General features: G+C 39.9%; 1 protein-coding gene across 1 annotated transcript; it reads left to right on the forward strand.

Moving 5' to 3' along the window:
- The first annotated feature begins 479 nt into the window (after window positions 1-479).
- On the forward strand, window positions 480-25,672 carry RBSN (rabenosyn, RAB effector). The gene is made up of 12 exons (XM_048858711.2): window positions 480-610; window positions 2,776-3,091; window positions 9,443-9,586; window positions 10,995-11,095; window positions 11,857-11,902; window positions 12,016-12,177; window positions 13,386-13,627; window positions 14,648-14,718; window positions 17,409-17,495; window positions 19,744-19,846; window positions 20,487-20,591; window positions 22,128-25,672. The coding sequence occupies exons 2-12, from the start codon at window positions 2,929-2,931 to the stop codon at window positions 23,274-23,276; spliced, it is 2,373 nt and encodes a 790-aa protein (XP_048714668.1). The 5' UTR covers window positions 480-610; window positions 2,776-2,928; the 3' UTR covers window positions 23,277-25,672.
- The last annotated feature ends 531 nt before the right edge of the window (window positions 25,673-26,203 follow it).

Genomic DNA, 26,203 nt, shown 5'->3' on the forward strand with positions numbered 1-26,203 from the left:
GCAATTTTATCATAAGCCTTGCAGCATACGATGTTCTGCTCACGGCCCCAACTTGTGAAGACAATTGATTACAAGAGAATCTCAGCTCTCATGTAAATGAGAACAGTAAGTCCCCAGCCCTCAGGGTTGCAGAGAAAAGCATGAAAACGTGACGGGAGTGTAGCCTAAAGGTTCGGAAACCAGAAACCAGCCACTCCTGCCCTTCCCCACTGTTCAATCTCATGATTGTTCGGGCTGGCAATGCTGGAGATGGGCTCTGACAATGCCACTTCCACAGGGATCACAGCCCCTAGCCTGCCCATGCTCTAGCCCAGGGTACACCCTGCCCTAGGCCCTGGCCTCCCCGCCCATTCCCTTCCAGCCCTGGCCCTGGTCTGCTGCAAGCCTCCCTGCTCTCCCAGCAGCCCCTCCTACTCGATCCATGACTCGACGCTCGGCAGCGGCGCCTCGGCCGGGCCCCGCCCCTCCCCGCTGTCCCGGATGAACCCGCCTCACTCCCTCATCGCTGGCTCGGCGCTCGTCCTGCCCGAATCCCGGGCCTGAGCCCCTAGCGCCGCCAGACGCGGCTGGGCCACGGCCTCTCGCGCCCGGGAGCCGCCTGGGAGCCGAGGTGAGACCCGCCCCGGGGTGGGCTCCGAGTTCCCCCTAGCTCCCGCCCGCCGGGCTGGGCTCCCTGTGAGGCGGGGCTGAGCCCCTGCCCGCGCCCCGGCTGGGGCGCGCGCCTCTGCCTTGCGCCGCAGGGCGGGGGGATTCCCCGCTCGCTCACGGGAGTGGGCGGGGCCGAGTAACGGCTGCCGGGCCCCAGAGTATTGTAGTCCCCCCCCCCCGCCCGTTTCAGTGGGGTGAGCTGGGGGTGGGGTGCTGACGTTGCTGCCTGCGCGCGGCTGGGAGCGCCCCGGTGCCGGGGAGTCAGGGCCGAACCCAGGGCGGGGGCTGCAGGTCTCGCAGGCGGGTCACCTGGTCCTGGCAGAGTTTCACGACTGCCAGGCTGTCCCGGTTTGGGCCGCGGCCGGGTCACTTTACATGCCCATCACGCAGCCAGTCGGGTGTGGCATTCCTCGCTTCCTTTCACAAACTGGGGCAGTGTTGCTCTGCGCTGTTGGCCGCGCCACCCTAGAGGTGGCTGCATGTCAAGCGTGTTGTGGAGTTCGGATGTGTACATTGTTCTGGGAATGAAAAGTGTTATGTACAAGTGAGATGATAGTTTTTAAAGCAGCTTTCTCATGTATCGAGATGTGAATATTCGAGATAAGAGGTGATGAGAGCATTAGGAAGGAATTCCAACAGCTGGGAGCCAACTAATGGCATAACAATATCTGGGACAAAGCAATGTAATGTACAGGCAGGGACATAAACAGAAACTAAATTACAGAGTAGGAAGGAGTTAGAATCAGATAAAGAATAATAGATTAAGCCCTTTCTTGAATACAGTGGAGCAGGTCAGGAAGTTATACTACAAACACATGTTGGACCAGATCTACCTCCTTCCTCGAAGCAGACCCTCAACCAGGCTGCCTCCCTTTTAGGTGTGCCTACCTTCCTGACCTACTCTTCTCTGCAATAAGGATCCTTCACTGTCCTATTCAACTGTTTAGTACATTGGCTTGGCGTCAGTTCAGGGCAACAGCACCCGTATTTCCCCTCATTGATCCAGCAAAAGCACCCCACACTTAGGCTTCAAACCCCTGGCTGACACCTCTTTTGGGTGGAGACGCATGTCTCTGTCCCTTCTCAGGGAGTATTTCTACGCTGAACAGCCTCCCAAGTACCACCTAGGAAACCCACTTCACCTCCATTGTCCCAAACGGTTCTTTGAAGTTCCTAATATTTCCCCAAGGTTTACATTAGTCAGTCTCCTAGAAAATTTACATACAATCATACAGTAACAACACACAAACAATTGCATTTTTATACAATGGATCCCAAAGATATTAAACTTAATTAAGGTTTAACTTAATTCATTACAGTGTATCCAGGAAATTGTCCTCTGTCACATTTGGTACTGCTAAAAATATTTACCAGAATGCTTCCAGTATTCCAAGCATTCTGGGTCAGACACACAATTTTATTTCCTTTAGCATTCCTTGTCATTCTTCATAGAAGTTTTCTTCCCAAGTGAAGGAGCTTATGAGAAACTTGTGTGTTACGCCAAAGTATTGCCTGAAGGAAGGGTCCACTTTTTCCACCCACAAAATATTTGAGGGTCCTGTGCACCATGTGATATGAAGAGGTGAAGTAGTGATTTAGTCCAGTGGTTCTCAACCAGAAGTATATGTACCTCTGGGGGTACGCAGAGGTCTTCCAGGTGGTACACCAACTCATTTAGATATTTACCTAGTTTTACAACAAGCTACATAAAAAGCATTAGTGAAGTCAGTACAAACTAAAATTTCATATAGACAATGACTTGTTCATACTGCTCTATATACTATACATTGAAATGTACGTACAATATTTATATTCCAATTGATTTATTTTATAATTATATGGTAAACATGAGAAAGTCAGCAATTTTTCATTAATAGTGTGTTGTGACACTTTTGTATTTTTATGTCTGAGTTTGTAAGCAAGTAGTTTTTAAGCAAGGTGAAACTTGGGGTTATGCAGGACAAATCAGAGTCCTGAAAGGGGTACAGTAGTCTGGAAAGGTTGAGAGCCCTTCAGTCCTCTGTGGAGCAGTGTTCTAGGCTGTAACTGGAGTATTAAAAGATCAGAGAGAGTTACTGAGTTAAAACTGTTCATCCTGTTTAAAACTGCTCTGTGGATCTCTTTCAGAGTGCTGTTTTGCACAAGCTACAAGGGACGATGGCACTTTCTTTTCATTAGCTCAGTTGCTTCATCAGACATAATGCTAATAAACAGCATATTGCTGTTCCACTGCTGCTAAGACTTGGGGGACAGCAGTATCCCACGAGTGAACAAAACACCATGGCATCAAGCTACCCTCCTCCATTTGATGACCCTGTAGAAGTGAGAGAGGGTTTTCTGTGTCCACTGTGCCTGAAGGATCTGCAGTCTTTCTATCAGCTTCAGTCTCACTATGAAGAAGAACACTCAAGCGAGGACAGAGATGTCAAAGGACAGCTCAGAAGTAAGAGTCATGACAGCAGCTTTAACTTCTGCTCTGTAAAATTCCATACAGTGAAAAATGTTTAAGTTGTACTACAGATTCCTAAAAGCGTCTCACCTATAAATTTCACTTCACTAAAATATTGATTAAAATGAGTTAGGAGTAGGGTTGGTTTATGTGTAAATGGATTTAGGCCAAAGAATAATTACTGTACAGTTTCCAACAGAAAGCTTCAAAAATGTTTTCTACCTTGCTTGCCTAACGTTAGGCACCTAAATAAGTGGCTTGATTTTCAGATGCCTAATTTTATGCATCCAAGTTAGAAAATGCTGGCTTTTCACTTTTGTGAAAGTTGTCAGTACATGGATGATTTATAGTGTTAGAATTAATAGCAGTTTTCCTTGTAACTTCCCTGGGCATAATGTCAAAAATTGACTGGATTTGTCAGCTGACTACAATGTGGGTGCCTTGAACTTGTCAATTAAACCGCTTAATTGTTGGGTGCCTTGAGTATATTTATACTGGATTTCTTTTCTGTTTAGATAATCATACTTTTCCATTTTTGTGATGATAAAAGATTGTTCGTAGCTTTTTGTTCATATACACTTTCATTTTATGTGTAGAGTAAAATGTGCAGAAACAGTCTTTTGAGTGTTTTTCTGGAAAGTTGCTTAATTGTTTTTCCTTAATTTTGAATTTTTATCATTTGTAACTATAATTGACACTAAGAAAAGGAGTACTTGTGGCACCTTAGAGACTAACCAATTTATTTGAGCATGAGCTTTCGTGAGCTACAGCTCACTTCATCAGATGCATACCGTGGAAACTGTAGCAGACTTTATATATACACAGAGAATATGAAACAATACCTCCTCCCACCCCACTGTCCTGCTGGAAATAGCTTATCTAAAGTGATCATCAGGTGGGCCATTTCCAGCACAAATCCAGGTTTTCTCACCCTCCACCCCCCCACACAAATTCACTCTCCTGCTGGTGTTAGCCCATCCAAAGTGACAACTCTTTACATAATCAAGTCGGGCTATTTCCTGCACAAATCCAGGTTTTCTCACATCCCCCCCACCCCCATACACACACAAACTCACTCTCCTGCTGGTAATAGCTCATCTAAACTGACCACTCTCTGCCACCACTGCCGCTTAAAAGGACACAGATTAAAAGCCATATATTCAAACCATCTTTTTTATTTAAAAGCATAGCTTGTGTTACTCTTAGACCCGTTAGATTATTAAAATTCAGTTTTATAAATCTGATTTACTTTTCACCACTTCAGCGGCTCATTTGCTTTTAGCCATTCACTCAATTTGGACAATTAAAGTAGACTAGTCAGTTTCGCTCTTGGGGTTCTTGTGCACTAGCACAATGCTGTAGTATTGGAATTGCAAGCACCGCTCTGGAATATTTAAACCAAAACAACAATATTCTTTTCATTGGTTTAAGAAAAAGAGACCTTGTGTTAGGCTTTGTTAGCTCTCCTGACTGTTTTTTTGCTTTTAAACAAAAAACACCTAAATTTTGGGTTCTGCTTTCTCAGTAGTGTCCTTTTAATTGAAAATATAATAGTCACACTTTTTCAGATTTTTCTTTAATTTGCATTTTTAAGGATGTTGTTTTTATCTGCCTACGTTGTCATAGTTATTCATGTCAAGCCATATCCAGTAAAACTCACCCTAGCGTAGAAAACAACAAAATTGCTTTTATATTAAGTGGGGGAGTAGTATTCAAACTACACATCAGAAATATTTCTAAGTGATTTCTTGCTGAGTTCAAAGTGTCCTAAATGTGGATGGATAAGACTATCATTTATATATGCTTTTTACATGGGCCTGTGTTAATGTACTATGTTTTTTTAAATTTAAACTTTTTATTTGTTTTTATTGTGGGGGGAGATGAAGTGGATGTGAAAGAACCTTTTGTCTCTGATAGTCATGAGGAACCCATACTTTTTCTTGTTTTTGTCCAACCTTCAAAGTCCCCAGGGTACCCCGCAGCTCCCAGCCGACGTGGGAGGCAGGGGACCCTGCAGCTCCCAGCTGTCGCGGGCTGAAGTCATGGAGGTCTCAGGAAGTCACAGGCTTCCGTGACCTCTGTGAGAAAAATTTTGCCTTATCTATGAGATCAGGAATGAGATGGGAGATGGTTTGCACAGTAGGAAATGGATAGAGGAGATGGGTCTATGCCATTATGACTGAAAGGAGAAGTGGTCCACAAGAAAAAATCTCTAAACCAGATTATATCTTCACTTGTGTCGAGTAGTACCTTACTCCTCAGGTAGCCCTTTTGACTGTAAATTTTAACTGAGATGTGCTGGGTAACTGATAACAATGAGGAAAAGTACAGCAGGTTTCCAATTTGCATGTATCCCATGACGCATTAATATACGTGTTAAACTTTTTATGACAAATGATAGTACCATGCAATCACATAACTTTTCTATCTTTAGTAGATACTGTATGACAACTATTGAAGTGCATTATAATGTTACTATTCACTTTTCACTTGTTATATATTATTTGTGTGACGGATTTCTATCCTACAATATTCGTTAGAAACTGCCAGATAGTAGCTTGATAGTAAATAGATATTTCTAAACAAGGACTTTACTGGAAATTCACAGCTCAAGAGACTGGAAAGCCTTTAACAAAGGCTTTGTTAAACAAGTGTAACAAAGGCTATTTATGTAAGTTGGTGTAAATCAAGGCTGTTTGTGTAGGGTGGTGTAAATCAGTTATGCCAGTGGTGAAGATACTAAACCTATAACCTGAAGGTTAAATCTGGCCAAAGAGAAACCAAGTTTCCCTCCCTTCACAGACAAAGAAATAAATAGTGGCCATTGAGGAGCTGCTGGTGGTGCTAACTCAGGCTCCTGTCTACAATCATATTGAAACTGTTTAATATATATGCTAGCAAAAAGCATTCAGGAACCAACAGTGTTGAATTATCATATTCTAACCCCTTGACTCCAGTTCCTTGAACAAAATAATCTTCACAGATTTCCCTCCTCACTGTTTGCATATGCAGATTTGGGTTGTCTCTCTATGAAGATATCAGAGTAGCAAAGGCTAAGATGCTAATGTGGTTGCACAGCACCTATCATGATGTTGTCCAAGTCCATGACTAGAGTTCCTAAGGCTTTGGTAATATAAATAATTTAATATCCACTTTAGTGGTACTGACCTGATAAAGAGCTGTGATTCACTAAGGCAGGGGTTCTCACACTTCATTGCACTGTGACCCCCTTATTACAACAAAAATTACTACATGAACCCAGGTGGGCCTGAACCCACCCAAGCACCATTGCTTGGGATGCAGGAAGGCAGAAAGCTTGAGCCCCACCACCCCGGGCCGGGGGGTCAAAGCCCAAAAGCTTCAGGCCCAGGCAAGGGACCTGTAACCTGAGCCTTGCCACCCCAGGCTGAAGCCATGAGGCTTCAGCTTCTGCCCTGTGTGGTGGGACTCAGGCTTCAGCCCCAGGCCGCAGCAAGTCTAAGCCAGCCCTAGTTACTCCATTAACTCGGGACTTCTTATAGAGCCTTTCACCTGAGGGTTTCAAAGGTCTTTATAAACAGAATTAATAAACATTAATATTAGCCACACGTTGGCTCTGGCTGTTGCTTAAATTATTCCGGATGACTTCATCAAGGGAAATAATTTTTATTTTGTATACTTTTTAAATGTCAAAAGTGCTGTCTCTGAGATGTGGTATTGCAGATGTATGGTGTGTAGTTTGGAGTGGCTGTGGGCTACTCCCTGTGTCCTGAAAACAAAACAAAAACCAAAACTGCTAAAAACAAAACAAAAAAACCCTGGAGGCTGAAATTCAAAACTGTAATTTTTTAGTTTTCTCTTTACCTGTATAGTTATCAAGTATTCTATCCAGAAAATGTTCTAGAAAAGTTCGTTTTGTTTTTTGAACAGTAATTGTGATAAACTGGAGACTGTCTCATCATTAAAATGTGAAACAGGGATTTTAGTCCTAATTTTAAGTGAAAGTATCAACGTAACCTTAATTATAGGATTGCTACTAATGCTCATCTGTAATATGCTAACAGTAATTGTTTTCTTATTTAATTGGTTGGACTAGTGACTGTAGCTCCTCCTACAGCATAGGCAGTGGTTGGAAAGTTAAGGTAGGCTCCTGTCTATCAAGAGTTGTCTTAAAAACAGTATAAACCCCTAACAGCCCCCCTGATCTGTGGCACACCCTCTTAGTTATTGCCAACAGCCAGGGGATAGATTTGGTGACACACTTCAGTAATATTAGAAATGAAGTATGTCTAGAGGAAAGTCTTGGGTGTCAGGACTTCTCGGCTGTATTCCTAACTCTGCAACTGACTCTGAACCTATGTGAAACTAATCCTCTGTGCCTCAATTTAACCATCTGTCAAATGGGGCTAATCATACCTGTGACCTCAACCCACAGCTGTTATGAGTCTTAATATTTGTATAAAGTGCTTTGAGATCCTTGGAAGCAAGGTGCTTTAGAAGGACAAAATGTAATTATTGCTAGCTGGTGGATAAATGTGACACTTGTTCTGTTTAAAATACTATATGTGGGAGGGTCTGCAGGCAATTCACTGCAGTGAACAGTAACTTCCACATAATAGGCTGCTTACCTACACTCTAATAGCTGCTAAATGAATCAGACTTGTGTGTTCTCATATCTAGTACTTTGTCCAGTGTTTTAATTTCACAGATTGCTTGAAAAATAAGTCTTTGTCAGGGTACACTGTATTCCTGTGAGCTGCTGGTAATTGGGAAGATGGTTTAACTGGCACATTAATATTCACACCAGGTTGAGCCAAATAAGAGAATTTGACCAATATTATCATAGTACTTACAGTGCTTTTCAACTTCAGAGCTCTTTGCATTCAGCTGATTAATTCTCATAACATCCCCATGTGTCAGTAGCTAAGTATTCCCATATCTCTTCAGAGGGGGAAGCCGAAACAGAATACTAAAATGCCTTGGCCAATATCTCAGGGGCAAGTGTGGCAATACAGATGAAGACTCAGGAATTTCAGACTCCCAGTCCTTTGCTTGGTCCACTGGACCAGGGGAGGGCAAACTTTTTGGCCTGAGGGCCACATTGGGGTTGCGCAACTGTATGGAGGGCTGGGTAGGGAAGGTTGTGCCTCCCCAGACAGCCTGGCCCTCGCTCCCAAACCACGCCCCTCAGAACCTCTGACCCATCCAACCCCCCCTGCTCCTTGACCCCTGACTGCCATGACCCCATCAACACCCCTGCCTCTAACCGCCCCCCCCCCCGGGACCCCACCCCTTATCCAACTCCCCCGCTCCCTGTCCCCTGACTGCCCTCCTGCAACCTCCTCCCCATCCAACTGCTCCCTGTTCCCTGACTCCCATCATCCAACCTCCCCGCCCCCTTACCATGCTGGAGCCAGCTGCACTGCCTGACAGGAGCGGCGGGCCAGAGTGCTGGCAGCACTGCGAGGTGAGGCTGCAGAGGAGGGGGGACAGCAGGGGCAGGGCTGGGGGCTCAGAGGCTGGGCAGGGTAGGACGATCCCTCAGGCTGGAGTTTGCCCACCTCTGCACTAGACCATGCCCCCCTCTCAGTAATATTCATCTCATGTGAAGTAGTCTGGTAGAATTCATTAATATTTAAAATATGTTCACTATTACAATATTGCTAAATGTCATCTTTTTACTTGTGGGTTTTTTGTGTGAATTTACAAAGAATGTAACTAAGTACTGCAAAGCAAAGCCATTTATAAGCAGAATATTCGAAAACAAAGGTACTGCACTAAAGATAGTGGTATGTTCAAGTAGCTGCCTTTATAATGTTTAATGAAGATAATAAGGCATTTGCTGATCATTATTTTGTAGCTTTCCTTAGGGTTGGGTTAGTAAGTTGACTTTGGACAGGGTTCTCTCCCTTGAAGTTCAATCCTGTGAAGTGCTGAGTAACCTCATCTTCCAGAGAAATTACTGGGAATTGAGAGGTCCTCAACACTTGCAAGGTGTGCACCACTTGCAGGATTGGATCCCTGCAATGATGTTTTAGTCAACAGTTCACTATTTAGATTAATTTCTTTGCATAATTTTCTGTCATCAAACACTGATGCTAGTGCTGAGCACCTGTAACTCCATTTATCAACAGGAGCTGTGAATGCCAAGCATCTCCTTATGTCCAGCCTCACCGCTGTCTGACATAAGTATGGGGATGCTTTCTGGTTCTGTACACCAGGCCAGCTTATTTTTATGAAGGAGGAAAACTATTATTGTTTTAAAGGAAATTGAATTATGCTAAATGAGCAGATGAAGTTTATAGTGGCTTCAAATGACAAATGTCATTCAGGGACTGATTGCTTAGTGTTCGATCTGTTTTTCAGATCTAGTCCAAAAGGCCAAAAAAGCAAAGAAGAAGCTATTGAAACGAGATGGAGATGACCGAACTGATACTGGAGCTCAGGAGCGATACGAGTCTTTCAGTTATGGTGGTGTAGATCCATACATGTGGGAGCCCCAAGAACTGGGTAAGAAAACAGGAAAGCCATGTGTAGTAGGACAGGTTTTCTGTTAATTTACACTCAGTACAATCCAATTGATTTCATTGGAGTTGCACAGATTGTAAGTCTACATAGAATTTGGTCCACTGTGTAGAGAGCTGATGCCTTGTGTATTGCTTTATTAAACTATACTCAGGCTCTTGAGTAACATTTTAGAAAATAGATGTGTTACTTTGTCCCTGAGCTACTAAGTATGGATTCAGGTTCAGATTTTCTCAATGTTTCTGTATTGCTTGGGTTTGAGTTTGTGGGGGAGGTCCGGGGGCCCAGCACTGTTAGAGACAGGCCTGCTTGGTAAAGCTCAGGTCCATATCAAAGACTTATTTAAAGTTCAAGGGTATCTTGTTTGGACCTCGAACTACTTCTAATATCATTATTGGAGACTGCCTCTTATGCTGTATCCTGTTTTTATGCTTATTGTTTTATGGGGCATTTTTGCTGTTGGGTCGTGGGATGAAATCCCACAGGACTGATGGCAGACCTACACCTCTGGAACTCAGTCCCTTTGGTTTGCCAGAGCCTAAGTTTGGTGAGCTTCATGGTGTATTGTACTGTTCAGTTAGGCTTTGAATGTTTTACTCTTTCAGCAGCAAGGCATAAGGAATTTTTGTCTTCAGAGAGACCCATATTTTGTATGTGATGATTGGCTTGCACTAGTATGAAGAGGTGAAGCGACAGATGCTGTTTTATATTTATGAACAAATATTTGTAGTGTAACCTCAGCATTGATTTCTTGCTCCATCAACAGTGTTACAGGAAAAAAGTAATTACTTCATGATTTGTCCGCATATCTGAGAATAAAATATGAACTAGAAGAAACATCTTGAGCTGTGTTGAATTGCACTTTTCTTGAAGTGATTATGCAGTTTTGATTTTTCTTACGTATTTGGCAGTCAGATTTTAAAATCCTTGAAGATTAAAAAAGGGAAGTTAGAAATCTGAAAGAGGAATTGCAGTTGCATACATTTTTAATATCTGTTTGACAGCTTTATTCCCAATTCCAGTGGTAGTCAGCAAATGAAAAGGAAGTAACTCTTACATTTAGTAAGCTGTTGTTGACTGGTAATTGAGGGATCAAGAGAGTAATAACGAGGTTTTTTTGTTGCTTTTGCTGTCTTTAAAGTAATGCTTGTAATTTTAGTGGTAGAAGTAGAGTGCTCCGTTTATCACTAAAGCCAGTTTGCAGATAAGAGGTTTAATATACAATTCTATTCAAAGCAGTGCTGTTAAAAAACAGGATTCCAATCTGTCTTTAAAATTCCATTTGAACCTGAGTAGCAAACAGTGAAAAGAGATTAACGTTTCTTTTAAACTGACATTTACAAGGTTATGTGACTGAATCTGGGGACTTTCTTAATCTGTCTTTTCTGACCAGGTGCCATGAGGAGTCATCTTTCTGATTTCAAGAAACACCGAGCAGCTAGAATTGATCATTATGTTGTTGAAGTCAATAAATTAATAATCAGGTTAGAGAAGGTAAATTTGTTACTTCTTGTTTATTCCTGTGAATGTATAGAAGACCTGATGTAAAACCTTGTTTGAATCTGTAATGTGCACAATTTGTGTAATGCCCAAATTGCTTCAGAAATGTTGAAGGTTTAGTCATAAATATTTTGTCTCCCATACATTCTCCTTTTTGGCTCTCATTTTCTTGTGTGTCCTGTGCTTGGCCTGGTCCTGTACTAAGAGCTCCATTTTCAGTTTGAGTTAATGCCCCTATTCCATGTTGTCCATTATACTTTTAAGAACTTCTTCTTCTCAATGGGCCAAGTGCCATCCCTTTACTATTTTCTTCTAGTTTTGCAGTGCTAAGCTCCTCCCTCATACTGTCTGCTTCATATTTTTGCACCAAATCTTTTATTATTCATATTCTGTTATGGACCCTGTCTCGTGGCTCTAGTTTACTTGTATCTTTTCATAGGTACAGTGATGATGGGTGCTGTAGGAAGAATATACAAGAGCAATCTGTTGTATTCATCGAAGTTAGTGAGAGTCCTCAGGTCAGGCACCTGGCTTACGTGTGTCATGTGCTGTTTACACCAGTGTTGCTGTAGAAATAGTGGGGAAAGTACAGGGAGGTTGCTGTAAAGGACGGATTACCTTTTTAGTACATAAGAGAATGCTGTCAAGACTGAGCAGTCCAAGCTGTTAAAAATGCCATTCTTGAGGTGTGTAAATATTGTCTTATGAGAAGCATGCAGTTGACCTGATTAACTCCTCTGTGTGTCCTTTGCCAGCTTACGTCATTTGACAGAACAAATACAGAGTCAGCTAAAATAAGAGGTTGGTACACGCTTACATCAAACTAACTTTCCTGATGTTTCACACCAGCTGATAAATGGATTTCATGGTGGTTCTAAGGTGGAGTGTTTTTGTGTCCGTTTCCCCATGAACAGCTATAGAGAAGTCTGTTGTGCCTTGGGTCAATGATCAGGATGTACCGTTCTGCCCAGACTGTGGCAATAAGTTCAGCATTCGGAACAGACGTCATCACTGCCGCCTTTGTGGGTCTATCATGTGCAAGAAGTGTATGGAGCTTGTCAGCCTTCCGTTGGCGAGTGAGTACGGTGGGCAGATGTGAGTTACTCCTGTCGTTCTCTCTTTGAGAACACCAACTAAAGGGGTTCAGCTTTTTCCATCTGAGCTGCTTATGTCTGTTTTCATCAAAGGTTCCTATCTATGATTCTCCATTTGGTATTCCCAGTTCCCAAGATTTCCCAGTGTGGTGCAGCTGAATTTCTTTAATATTGTAATTTTTCATTTTCTGTAGCATCTTTCCAAGGAGCTCAAAGTGCTTTATAAACATTAATGAATTAAGCCTTACTGCAGGCTAGATAAGTATTAGACCCAGGTAAACAGAACTAGAATCCAGATCTCTTGGTTCCTAGTGATGTGCTCTGACAGCTACACCATGTCTTCTCCTAGCAGCTGTAGCACCTGGTAGCTTTGACTAAACAAGACAAATTGTTGCTGCAGCCCTTATATTCTGGTCTGCTAGAACTAATGACTATTTAAGAGAGCAGTGGGAAGAAGACAGGTGGATAGTGCTCTGCAGTGGTCAGCTATCAAGTCTGTAATGAACCCACTGACACTACTGTGACAAAAATACTATCCTCCCTTTTATGAGTTAAATGTGGATTAGTTCACAAAATCACTTGATTAACATTGGTCTTGATCATACAGTCATTTTAATTTAATTCTCCTTTGTGTCTTCAGGCCCGTCCTATAGTTCCAGAGAGGAGCTGTGATAACTCTGGCTAATTATTAATATATAAATAATCTTGGTAATTATTATTGGACATGAGAGTCTTACAACATAAGGTCCTCATCTATCTGATTAGCAGCTTGCTAATCTGATAAACTGCTTACTTACAAAGGGATGTAGGATGTCCCAATAGCTAGTTCCTCCTCCCTAGCAAGGTGGTTTCCTCTCCGACATGTGTAGAACATGTGTATCAATTTGGTTCCAATGAGAAACTGGAAATATTCATTCCCTTCTGCAGTGGTTCTCAAACTTGTACTGGTGACCCCTTTCACACAGCAAGCCTCTGAGTGCAACCCCCCCCTTATACATTAAAAACTTTTTTTTTAATATTTAATGCTGTTATAAATGCTGGAGGTGAAGCACGGTGTGGGGTGGAGGCTGACAGCTTGTGACCCCCCACATAATAACCTCGTGACTCCCTGAGGGGTCATGACCCCCAGTTTGAGAACCCCTGGCCTTCTGGGTATTACAGAATCATTTGTTTGTGTGTGTGGTTTTCAGGCAAACTCACCAGTGCCAGCAAAGAGGCCCTGGCCTCTCATACTAGTCCAAACTCCTCACCTAACAGTATCCATAGCTCCCGCCGTGGCAGCATTAGCAGTGTAAGCAGTGTGAGCTCAGTTCTGGATGAGAAGGATGATGACAGAATCCGCTGCTGTAGGCACTGTAAAGACACCCTACTCAAAAGAGAGCAACAGATTGATGAGAAAGAATACACACCGGATATTGTGAAACTCTATGAGGTAAAATAAAACCTATTACCTGCTCAGGGTGGGTGTGGGAGATGGCATAGAACTATAGGTGGTTCCTGCCTTATTCTCCCTCATCTGACTTCCCTTATCCGTGGACCATTCATTGTTCACCACTCTAGGAGAATGGAATACAGGATGGTGTTATCTGTCCACTCGCTGGGATCTAAATGTACGTAGGGCTGTGTAATAATTGGTTCCTTCTCCCTAGCCTGATGAAGAAGCATCTCACTTTGTGACCTGTTTTATTTCTAATCATCTAGAGACAGTAGTTTTGAGGTGACCCCCAAATTCTGGTCTTCCTCAGCTGGGTTGCTCATAAAATGCATTTTAAAAGAAATGTGTGTGTGCGTATTTGTGTGTCTGCACTACATTAATGGATTGTACAGAATCTATGCCTTTTGCTTTTAACTGTTTCTGGTATGGGGGCTGGAGGGCAGGTGAACAGGATGGCTCAGGAAATTAGTAATAGGCTATGACAGGAGCCTTTCGGTTCTAGATTATGGGTTCAAATACAGTCCAAGTCATTAGGGACTAAAAGTCATAATCTGATGGCTCTTTGGTGATGTCTCTGAAATGGATTGACGGGTTTTAGTTCCGTTTGTAGTGGCTAGATGTCAATATCACATATCAGAACATCATAGTTAGTGCTAATTGGTCCTCTTGTCAGCAATCTCAGCAGAGAGGCCAAGGACTGAAGAAGTCATGATGACAGATATACACCGTCAGCCCTAGAAATGGTCTCTGAACTTGGTTCAGTGGTGGGGCAGTGTAGGGAAGCTTGCTGTGCTACTGCGCATGCTGCGTTTGTTGTGTGGATAAATAGAGGACCTCATTGTCCCAGGTAGTCAATTTGAGAGCATTCATCAGCGCTGAACTCGCACATGCACATGCCCCAGATGAAAGGTTTATGCCATAGAAATGTCTGTTTTTTTTATGTGAGGAGAGTATGTGTATAGCTAATATTGGAGAGCTGCATTTTAATCTCTTGATTTTATTGATTGATTAAACAAGAAACTCCGGCTTTGCATGGAGAAGGTTGACCAGAAGGCTCCGGAATACATAAAGATGGCAGAATCATTAAAGTAAGCCTGTGTGATTTTCTTGCATGTGTTTTTCCCCCTAAAAATCTGTTTTTAATACAAAGTCTATAGTAATTAAAACTGGCAACCTATTCTCTATTGAGATTTGAGGACAGCCAAATATTAGACACTGAGATTTCATTATAGCCAAATATTAGACACAGCTCAGTGGCTGAAGCTAAGCTAGTAAATGTGAATGACCTAAATTATTAAAACATATCTTAGAGTTGACAGGTTTCATCTTCAGCTTAATTCTGGTGAGATTTCAGATGACAGTCTAAAATGTCTGAAGCTAAATATAAATATCTCATCTAGGTGGCCTGGAGAGATACTTTGTACATCGGTGTGATGTACCAGTGATGTTACATGTTTGTGAAAATGAGGGGAGGGTGTTAGGTAGAGGGTTTGAATCAGTGAATGTTTATTATGCAGTATGAGTGAAATTCTGGCCCTATTTAAGTCAGTGGTCAGAATTTCATCTGAGAAGTCTGCATAATACTTTACAGACAAGTACAATAGATGCTATTCCAAAGGGCTTTGACTTTAGGCTAGCTGTGGCAAAGGAAGAGGTTCTCTATTGTGTAAGAGGAGGTCTGCACAGTGTATGATCAGTATTAGGACATGAGTTATTTCATTGAGTAACAAAGGCTTCAGGGAATGACAATGCATTTTTTATTTACAAAGCATTGGATCAGCATTGGAAATTGAGCTAAAACCAAACATTTTAAGTTGGGTCCTGAAGGAGGAGAAAAAAGCTGCATGGCAAATGGATTCAGGGAGACCATTACAGTGAAGGGGCAAAGTGGGGTATTAAGTAGGGTTCCCCTTTCAATGATTTAAACTCACGTTATCTGGTGCAGTATGTTATCTTGAGCTGTTCTGAAGACTTTAGAGGATCATTAGTGCAGATAACTGGGTGAGCATGTCAGGGTTTTGCTCCCAGATACAGTGCTTCTAGATGGAAAGTCATCTTTTTGACTCTGTTGTCTTTATCTTTGTGAAGAGCATTGGTTATCCTCAGGAGGAAGGCTGTATAGAACTATAAAGTGTGATGATTATAATACCCTCTCCCTACTTACTACTATAAAATTCCAAAAGCCAAATGAATTAATTTATCATACTAATAGGTACTTCCAGGAGGTCCTCTTGGGACATATTCTCTCATTCAGATTGACTTATTTTGTGTGTCTGTTGTCATGCTTAGACTCCTCACAAGGCTATATTTGTATTCTCTGGTGGCACATATTAAATGTAAAGTATAGGGTAAGACCTCACTAACTTGTGCTAATGACTGGGAGACCCATTTCGGATCCTAGAATTTTTGCAAATTAGCGAATAAATTCACAAACTGTCTGACAAATCAAGGCTACCACATCCCTGTGTGTGCTCAGTTTGTTTATTTTGGCAAGTATAGTTATGCTTTATTATTAAATTATATGGCCGTAGCACCCAAAATATTGTAGGCACTTTCCAAACAGAGTGATACAAATTTAATTATTTATACTAATAATACAAACTAAACGTTTAAGTCTAATTTTAAAAAATGAGTTTCAGTAATGAGATCTCACTACCACACTTTGCTATTACATCTGTACAGAAAATTGGTGCAAGACTAAATTTTTTAGGGTTGTGGATTAGTGAAGTGAGATATGATACCACAGTACAGTCTGTAGTACTATGTCCATCACTAAATGAAGTGTCAAATGTGTTGCAATGCCAGTTATTTTGAGATTCAGCTATTAAAAAAGGTATGTTAGCATTTGCATGCATCTTTCCAAAAAGCTATTTGCTTTTTTAATACAAGGTCTACAGGGAAGAAAATGGGTAGTATGTTGTTTGAGACTTCATTACACCAAAATGTTAAGTACGCAGCTCAATCGCTGAAGCTAAATATAAATGTCCTGAATTACTAAAGTATATCTCAGAATTGACAGGACTCATCCTTTCCTTGATTCTGGTGGGTTTTCAGATGCTTGTTTGAAATGTCTGAGATTTGTGTTATGTTGGATCATTTGATATAAAATTAATTCAGACTAGTATAGTCACTTTCTTTTTTTTTTTTTTTTGCATAATGTGTAAGATATGAAAATGGGTGGGGGGACCCTTCCTTCTTACAAATCCTTACTGGTTATATTTTGTTCAATAAATATAAAAAGCAAAATGCTAGGAAACTACTGTTGATGTTTATCGTTTCTTCATGCTGATTGATAATTGTCCTGATTTCTGACCAACTCAAGGAGAGGATAGCTTTGGTATCACTGTTTTACTTCAGTTTAACAAAATAAACAAATATGCCATTAACTGTACATATGTATGTACGTACACACACACACACACACACACACTAAATTCAGAAGACATTACACATAAAGATACAGCAGTTTTTCTTCTGCCTGTATTAAAATATAGGTACTATACATGAGTTCATAAAATCATACAGTAAACCTTTTCTGTGAAACATTAGTATTCACAAATTAACCATTGTCTTCATTTTTGCAAATAAGAAATTTTTCACTTATGAGTTTAACATAGAACATTCACCCTGAAATCTTATTAGCTGCAGTAGTCCTTTTATCTGACAGAAGAGATAAGTAATATTAAAAGGCCTCCTGTTAATTCTTACTATTGTATAGATTGCTTGGAAGACATAACTTAGTGTAAATGAGGATGTGTTTTCTTTCTTTCTTTCCTAGTGCTGGGGAGATGACCTACAATCTTGAACATGCTAATGACCTGAGGGTGGAGGTGCAGAAAGTGTATGAATTAATAGATGCTTTAAGGTAAGGAACAAACTGTTGAGAGAGATTTCTATAACTATTTAGTGGATGGGTTAAACTAGAGACACAATGTTTGAAATTGAAATGTACTGTACTTAATTTAATCAAACACAGAAAAAGAAAAATCACCTCTTCTAATAGAGTTTGTGAGAATATGAAAAAACAAACCAAAAAACCAATCATGCTAGGTCATGAATCTGCTATGCGCACAGCACCTCTGTCTACTTAAAGGGACACATTCAGCTTCATTTTCAGTTTTAAAAACAAGTTTAAATAGTATTCTTGTCCTCCCTATCCATATTTTGTAGTTTTACAGGCTCACTTGCTAATTTGTAAGAATATTTGTTTCCCCTCTTACTGTGTGAGCTCCACTCACGTGGGAGATTAACTATAGTGAAAGTGACTATACATAAAGTGCTGCCAAAGGCACGAATTAACCAATTGAACAATATTTTTCTGTAAACTTTTTCAGTAATCTTAGGTATTAGTTGAAGTAATTAGGGCTGTCGATTAATCGCAGTTAACTCATGCGACTAACTAAACTTTTTTTAATCATGATTCATTTTTTTATTGCAATTTTAATCACCCTGTTAAACATTAGAATACCAACTGAAATTTATTAAATATTTTTTTGTTTTTCTACATTTTCAAATATATTGATTTCAATTACAACACAGAATACAAAGTGTACAGTGCTCACTTAATATTATTTTTATTACAAATATTTGCACTGTAAAAATGATAAACAAAAGAAATAGTACTTTTCAATTCAGATCATACAATACCGTAATGCAATCTCTTTACCATGAAAGTGCAACTTACAAACATAGATTTTTTTTTTTGTTACGTGACTGCACTCAAAAACAAAACAATGTAAAACTTTAGAGCCTACAAGTTTCACTCAGTCCTACTTCTTGTTCAGCCAATCACTAAGACGCACAAGTTTGTTTACATTTACGGGAGATAATGCTGCTGGCTTTGTATATGCAACGTCACCTGAAAGTGAGAACAGGCGATCGTATGGCACTTTTGTAGCCAGCATTGCAAGGTATTTACGTGCCAGATATGCTAAACATTTGTATGCCCCTTCATGCTTTGGCCACCATTCCAGAGGACATGCTTCCATGCTGATGACACATGTTAAAAAAATAATTTGTTAATTAAATTTGTGACTGAACTCCTGGAGGGAGAATAGTATGTCTCCTGCTGTTTTACCTCCATTCTGCTGTATATTTCATGTTATAGCAGTCTCAGATGACCCAGCACATGTTCATTTTAAGAACACTTTCACTGCAGATTTGACAAAACGCAAAGAAGGTACCAATGTGAGATTTCTAAAGATAGCCACAGCACTTGACCCAAGGTTTACGAATCTGAAGTGCCTTCAAAAATCTGAGAGGGATGAGGTGTGGAGCATGCTTTCAGAAGTCTTAAAAGAGAAATACTTTGATGGGGAAACTACAGAACCCAAACCACCAAAAAAGAAAATCAACCTTCTGCTGGTGGCATCTGACTCAGATGATGAAAGTGAACGTGTGTCGGTCTGCACTGCTTTGGATCGTTATCGAGCAGAACCCCTCATTAGCATGGATGCATGTCCTCTAGAATGGTGGTTGAAGCATGAAGGGACATATGAATCTTTAGCACATCTGGCCTGTAAATATCTTGCGACGCCAGCTACAACAGTGCCATGCGAACACCTGTTCTCACTTTCAGGTGACACTGTAAACAAGAAGCATGTAGCATTATCTCCTACAAATGTAGGCAAACTTGTTTGTCTGAGTGACTGAACAAGAAGTAGGACTGAGTGGACTTGTAGGCTCTAAAGTTTTACATGGTTTTATTTTTCGATGCAGTTTTTTTTGTACATAATTCTACATTTGTAAGTTCAACTTTCATGATAAAGAGATTGTACTACAGTTCTTGTATGAGGTGAATTTAAAATTACAATTTTTTTGTTTTTTATGGCACAAATATTTGTAATAAATAAATATGAAGTGAGTACTGTGAAATTTGAAAATGTGGAAAACATCCTAAAATATTTAAATAAGTGCTATTCTATTATTGTTTAACAGTGCAATTAATTTTTTTAACTGCTTGACAGTCCTAGTACTAATATATTAAGAAAAATCATGCTTCTGTCTGAATGTAGGTTGACAGTGTGTCTCTAACACCTGTATCTTATTTTGAATTTTTCTTACTCCTGGCCCTTATTTTTGTACTTATTCACTGTATGCGTATTCTGATTCAGTAAGAAGATTTTGAGTCTAGGCTTGAATGAAGAGCCTCAACCTCATCCCAAAACTCTACAACTTCAGAGAATGATTAGATACTCAGCTACCCTTTTTGTACAGGTAAACAAAGCATGAGTTGCACATATGTGATTCTTCTGCTGCTTTCTCTTCATAAGCAAAAATTAGAACCATGACTAGACTTAAATTACGTATTGGAGAAGAATAACTTTTCAGGCTATTTAAATGGTGAATATCCTGCAGTCTGACCTGATGAGCCTCTTAAGGCTTTCCCTTGGCATGAAGATAACTTGTGTTGGAAACCTAATACTGTACACTTGTGCAACATGTTTAAATGCTCTTCTTGAAATGACAGCATACTTTACACATCTAGTTTCACCAATTTTTGCTTATTAATATTTTAAGTACCAATATATAGAAAACTCATTTATTTTTTTTTATTTTGTAAGCTAAACTTTTCAGACTTTCATTAATTCTGAGGAGATATTAGACTAAAATGTGTGCTCCAGAGACCGATTATTTCAGAATAGTGTATATTCGTACCAAGATGTGCTTTCATTATTTTCCTGAGCATTAAGTTTCTGCAGGGAAACTTTTTTCTGTTGAGCATTGGTTTGTGATATAGAAAAGTTGAGAAACACTGCACTAGATCACCTTACTCTTTAAATAGAGTTTCTGTTTTTGAGTAGGCTAAAAACCTGCAGTTTATCAGTAGTATTTTACTATTTATACTCTTCTCTAGGAAAAATTGTTGGGTCTGATGTCCCTGCCAACCAAAGACAAGTATGAAGAACTGAAAGAGAAAAGAAAACAGGAGATTGATAGAAAACTGCACATGGAAAAACAGGTGACAATGTGGATCTAGCTTTAGCTGTGTTAGGACCTATTCCTGCAGTCACACACCTGTATTAGTTACTCATTTAGTACTCCATTGTGCCTCAGTGTACGTGAGTAACTGTTCGCAGCACTGGACTTTGTGTCTCATTTAGCCTTTCAGGAACTGGCCCATTTCTCTATGGATCCCTGTGGAATGAGGTTTTGGTATTCCCTGGAGGGAGAAAGGGCATGTCTTGTGAGGGGAAAGGAGTCAATAGCAAAGAGCGGGCTGCGTATGTCTTGGGGGTAGGAGAAGAGAGAGGAATGAGAATCTTTTTCTTCAATTCAGTGCATTTCCCTGAGGGAGAACACATTTGCCCTCTGGTCTAAGATTTAATGTATATGATTTCTGTAGGTTTCATTATATTTATGACTCCTTTAAATTAATACTGTGTGATATTCCATTACAAGAGCATCTGTTAGAGACAGGCGTGGTCAGTTTAATACCCAAATCAAATTAGGATTGCTCTTTGCAGTCTCATCAGGCACGTTTTTCAGTAAGTGCACACAACCTTCAGTGAAGAGGATGACAGTTATATACTTTATATATAAACACTACTACTAGTGTAGAGCAGGAGAGGGTTTATGTAGGCAGCTGTGGTGGGATTTGAGTTGATTTGTGAAACTCCTAATCAACTCAAGGAAAAAACCATCTAGTTATTGTTAGGAACTCCAGCATCTTCTGAAGTGTGATAATTGCTTCTCTCTGGGATGTGCTCATTTTGTGAGTTTGGATGGGCACATCATTGTATGATCCAGAAGTATCTCCATGTAATTGGCCTTCTGAACTCATTGCAAATACTAGGATGGGAAAAGGTATTTTAACCCCCACTACTAACAGGCTGTTACTGTTTGAGGAACAGTATATTCTGCATAATACAAATACTGCCCCAGGCATAACTGCAGGTCAGAAGGTCTGTAGCAACCTGATCTTAGTTTTTGGGTGGAAATTACTGAGTGTAGATTTTAAATTGTGGCTCTGAGTTTTGTCTTGTTTGATCAACACAGAACACAAGGGGTGACACCAAGACAAGCCTCTTAACATTAATATCTTATTTGAGCCCTGTATATTCCTCCAATTGTAGTAGAAATGGGTAAAAATCTGTTACGTTGCTCCTATAATCTAAATAATGAGTCACAGAACAAAGTAGTGAAGTAATCCTCCCTTTTTGAGAGACTTGTGCATATTGCCCAGTTCTGAAATGGACACTGTCAACTTTTTAAAATTACTTTAAAAAATATTTCATTTTTGATGGAACAACCTTCAAATAGTGCACACTGAATTTTTTAAAATAGGGTTTTCTTGGTCCTTTGATGTTTGAGTTTTTTCAGCAAAGGGGAAACTGACCTGATACAAATGCTGTCAACTGCAGAAAATAACTCAAAAAGTGACTAACACTTTTCAGTTACAATAATCTCAGGTGTTGGAACCATATAGGCACAGAAATTTCAGGCAAAAATGGGAGTTTAAGTTCATAGGTCTCCTTTTAAATCTTGTCTCTGCTAGGCAACACTTGAAACACAGAGAAGACTGGAGGAAAAGCAGAAAGATTTGGCTTCCAGATCCACAGCTGCACCCAATGGTGAGGTACCTTATCCAAAAAGAGGCACAGTAAAGAAATCTGAAGGTTGGTTACCTACGTCTAGCTTACCTCGCCAAAGGGAAATAGCTGACCCACTTCTTCAGCAGATTGACAATATTACATCTTTTATTAAGCAAGCAAAGGCAGCTAATCGGTTAGATGAGGTCCGTATGTTGCAAGAGAACCTGCGACAGCTTCAAGATGAATATGATCAGCAGCAAACTCTGAAAGCTATTGAGCTTTCTAAAAGGCAGGCAGAGGAGGAAGAGATGCAGAGGGAGCAGCTTCAGGTCCTTCGTGAGAAGGAGTGGGAAAGGGAACAACACAAAGCAATGTCTCAACACTCAAGGACACGTTCTCTAGACTTCAGAGAAGTGAAGCAGCACCAGCATGAATCTGGAAAAGAAAACCTGAACCAGATAGCACATGCTTTGGACTTAGATACCACTCAGATCAAAAGCAGCCTAAGTTCTAAAACTCCGTCTCCAGATGCTGTCCAGAAACAGGTAACTAAAGAGAACTCAGTCTTCCCAACCAAACCCAGAGATGCCCCACAATACATCAGAGAGACCGACCAAAATCAGACAGTGTTCCTAAACCCTTTTGAAGATGAGGCAGATACTAGTCCAGTAGAAGAAGACCCTGCTAACACATTGGCTGGTGACAGTTCTCAGGTGGTTTCTTTGCCCACCAAAGCCCTGCACAGTGATAAAAAAGAATATAATCCATTTGAAGATGATGAGGAAGATCAGCAAACAAATGGGGCAACTGTTTGTGCTCCAAATCCCTTTGAAGATAATGGAAATCCATTTCAAAAGTCTGTGAATGCTCAGAGTTCTGGTAATCCATTTGAAGGGTTGACTTCTACCAATCCTTTTGAAGTTGATGATAATGAAATCTCAGGAGAGGACATTATAGAAGAAGAACTCCTTCTCCAACAGATTGATAATATCAAGGCTTATATTTTTGATGCCAAACATAGCGGACGGATGGATGAGGTGGAGGTACTGACAGAGAACTTAAAGGAACTGAAGCGCACATTAGCAAAGCAGAAAGAGAAATCCAATTGCTGAAGCAATAATATGACCACATAAAAATAACTTTATAGTCCACTGTTAATGCTGGAGGATGAAGCAGACTGAATTTAAAAATAAGGAGCACAGGTTACAAGAGGGAAGGATGAGAAGAATCTTGAATTTTGTGCTGTGCACTTTCATTTAGGTCTTTCCACTACTATTTGGATTGGGAGAATAAAACTGAATATTCTAATACTATTATATTATTCTCAAACATGTTTAATAATACAAACTTTAAATATGATGAACTTTGTCACAACATTTTTTTAAATTGTTGATTATCATCACATGCTTATTTCTGGGCAAAATGGGAAAGTGCTAATAGGGAAATAGATGATTCAAAAATATCTGACAATGCAGACATCAGTCTGCCATCTTTCCTTCTTCCTTTGGTTTTGTTGCAATATTATAGGTCAGCCTTTAAAACTGGACTTCCATTAATAAGTGACCAACATTATTTTCTAAAATTTTTGTGCATCAGATGTTTCCCGTGGAAATGACACCGTGCAAGTTGTTACAGCTAGTTCAACTGCCTTATTGTGCTACAAGAAAGTGCTGTTAAAAAGCAGGCTGCTATGATTCTTTGAGCTGCAGAATATAAAAGCTACAGATCAATTTGTGCAATGCAAATATGTAAAGGGATTTTTAGGGATTTAAAAACAAATTTGATAACTGATCTCATAGGTGGTGTATTTGAGATTTTTTTTTTAAATATAAAAGCCTTCTATACTGCCATTTCATTTTTCCATTTTTTTTTTTAAGCTGCTGCCATTGCACTGGCCATAAATTGCAGAATAAAAGTAGAGGGGTCTGAGCTGTGTTCAGAGGTGAATAGTTTTTATAAAAATAAACATCTAACTCCCTCTTTCCAGGAAGAAAGCGCAGTACCACTGTAAAATAAAACATTAGGGAATACCATCCAATTTTGAATTCCTTTTTTGGAACCTGCACATTCCTTTGTAAACTCGGGGTGACAGAATGATCATGTGTGTGTTTTGTGAGACTGGAACCCTGTTTACATAGCACTTAGGGAACAGAAATCTTGTTTGCAATGGAAAAGCCACTAAACTGAAATTTTGTGAAAAAGTTGAAGGACAAAGTTTGTGGCTGTATAATGCCCTTCAGTACTTCAGTTTACTACTTGATTCACTTCCTTTAAAAGAGTGTGAATCTACATCAGTGAATCAAACTTGATTGCCTTACGTAAAATAAGGTTGGATGTGTTTTAAGCGCCAGGTATGAGCCTTTGTTAGGATCCACATGAATGAAGGTCATCACTTTTGAAGTGTGAGTGCCCAAAGTTGGTCACCTAAATCTTGATTTGGGTACCAGAATTTGCTTCAATGGAAGATGCACGTGCCTGCATCTCTAAAAAATTAAGCCACTCTTGTTTTCTAAATCTAGGTTTAGGTGCTTAGCTTTAGGAACATGTGTTTGAAAGTTTTGGCCTAACTGTGTGTGTATAATTTTAGATGAAATAGAGCAAATGGTTAAAACAGACCACGCTAACACTAGCATGCAAATTTTATTGATCACTGAATATGAAAATGCAAACTCTTATGTGGCAGAACAATGTTTGTAGTTTTGCCTAAATAAGTTATGTATGCCTTTTTAAAATCTCAACAGGCATAAGTAATGTTACTGCCTGAAAGTCAAAAGTAGGCTCTTTAAGCTTCGTTTCAGTCTGAGTAAAAGCACAGAGTAATGCATACCTTCCCGTAAATATATAAAATTTCCTTTACTGACTTTAAATAGTAACTGATTGTGGGGAGGTGTTTCATGGCATGTCTTGAAAAATGCACATCTGGTGCTAGCACCAGATTAATTAAAGCAGGTTAGATGCATGTCCCTGTAGCTTTGAGATTAGTCAAGGCATGGAATTGTTTACATTTTAAAAGCATAACAATTTAGCAGTTATTCGTTTAAGGCAAAATTGTTTCCTGTACCAAACCAGAACTGGCTCCTCGGCTGCAATCCAAAATTTATTTTGCTCTCAATTTAAGAATAAAAAATGGTTCCGTGGCTTCAGTTTTTTACATTGGGAGGTGAGGGGAGAAAGTGTGTTCCTTTGTTGCAAATATCCTGCATTGTTTGTGTTTTACAGTCTAATACACTAAAGTATATGTATTGTACATGTAACAATGTATTTTTACAAGCAGGTAAGATGCTAGTGTACCTCACGAGTTCAATCAATGTTAAATGTGATAGACTAGAACTCTTAACAGTAAAGGTGATCTCCAAAGTGAAAACCTTATCTGTATATGGACTGCTGTGGAGTTTACACTATAAAGCAAAACGAAGACATCCTATTGTCAAATAGCTAGCATTTGTTAATAAACTTGCATGCACTACTCTATACTGAAAATTTGTAAAGAAATAAAATAACATGTTTATTTTGGTGTGTGTGTGCAGTAGATGGAAAATGCTTTTAAATGTGGGTCTGGATCCCAATAGGATCTGATAGGGGCCAATGTTAAGTGTGCAATAGCAGGGGAACTTCAATATAGTGCCATTACAGTAATTTTCTTTTAGGGACATATCAAACTGCTTTAAATTAAGATGTGCAGCTACACAGTTATCCCTCCTCCCTTTCCTCGCATGTCCTGAGTAGTCAAAACTTTAATTTTATGTGGAGTGATTCTTCCACTTCACAGCACATTCAAACCAAAATAAGTTACTGCTTGTGGTGTATGCTGTCATCTAGCAACATTCAGCAGGACCTGGGTGTTGATACAAGTTTGGTGAAAACGGATTGGTTGAGTCTACATAGCTCAATCTTTTAGTTTGAAGTAGGAGACTGTTTAGGGAATAGGTTTAATCTTTTAAAAGCGTTCTGCATTTCATTTCTTGTAACACTGTTGCTGCCAATACCAGAGCCCAGCTTTGACCCATTTAAAAAAAAAAATCAGACTTGTTTGTTAACA

The sequence above is a fragment of the Caretta caretta genome, chromosome 7 (genome assembly GCF_965140235.1).
Source record: "Caretta caretta isolate rCarCar2 chromosome 7, rCarCar1.hap1, whole genome shotgun sequence".
NCBI lineage: Eukaryota > Metazoa > Chordata > Testudines > Cheloniidae > Caretta > Caretta caretta.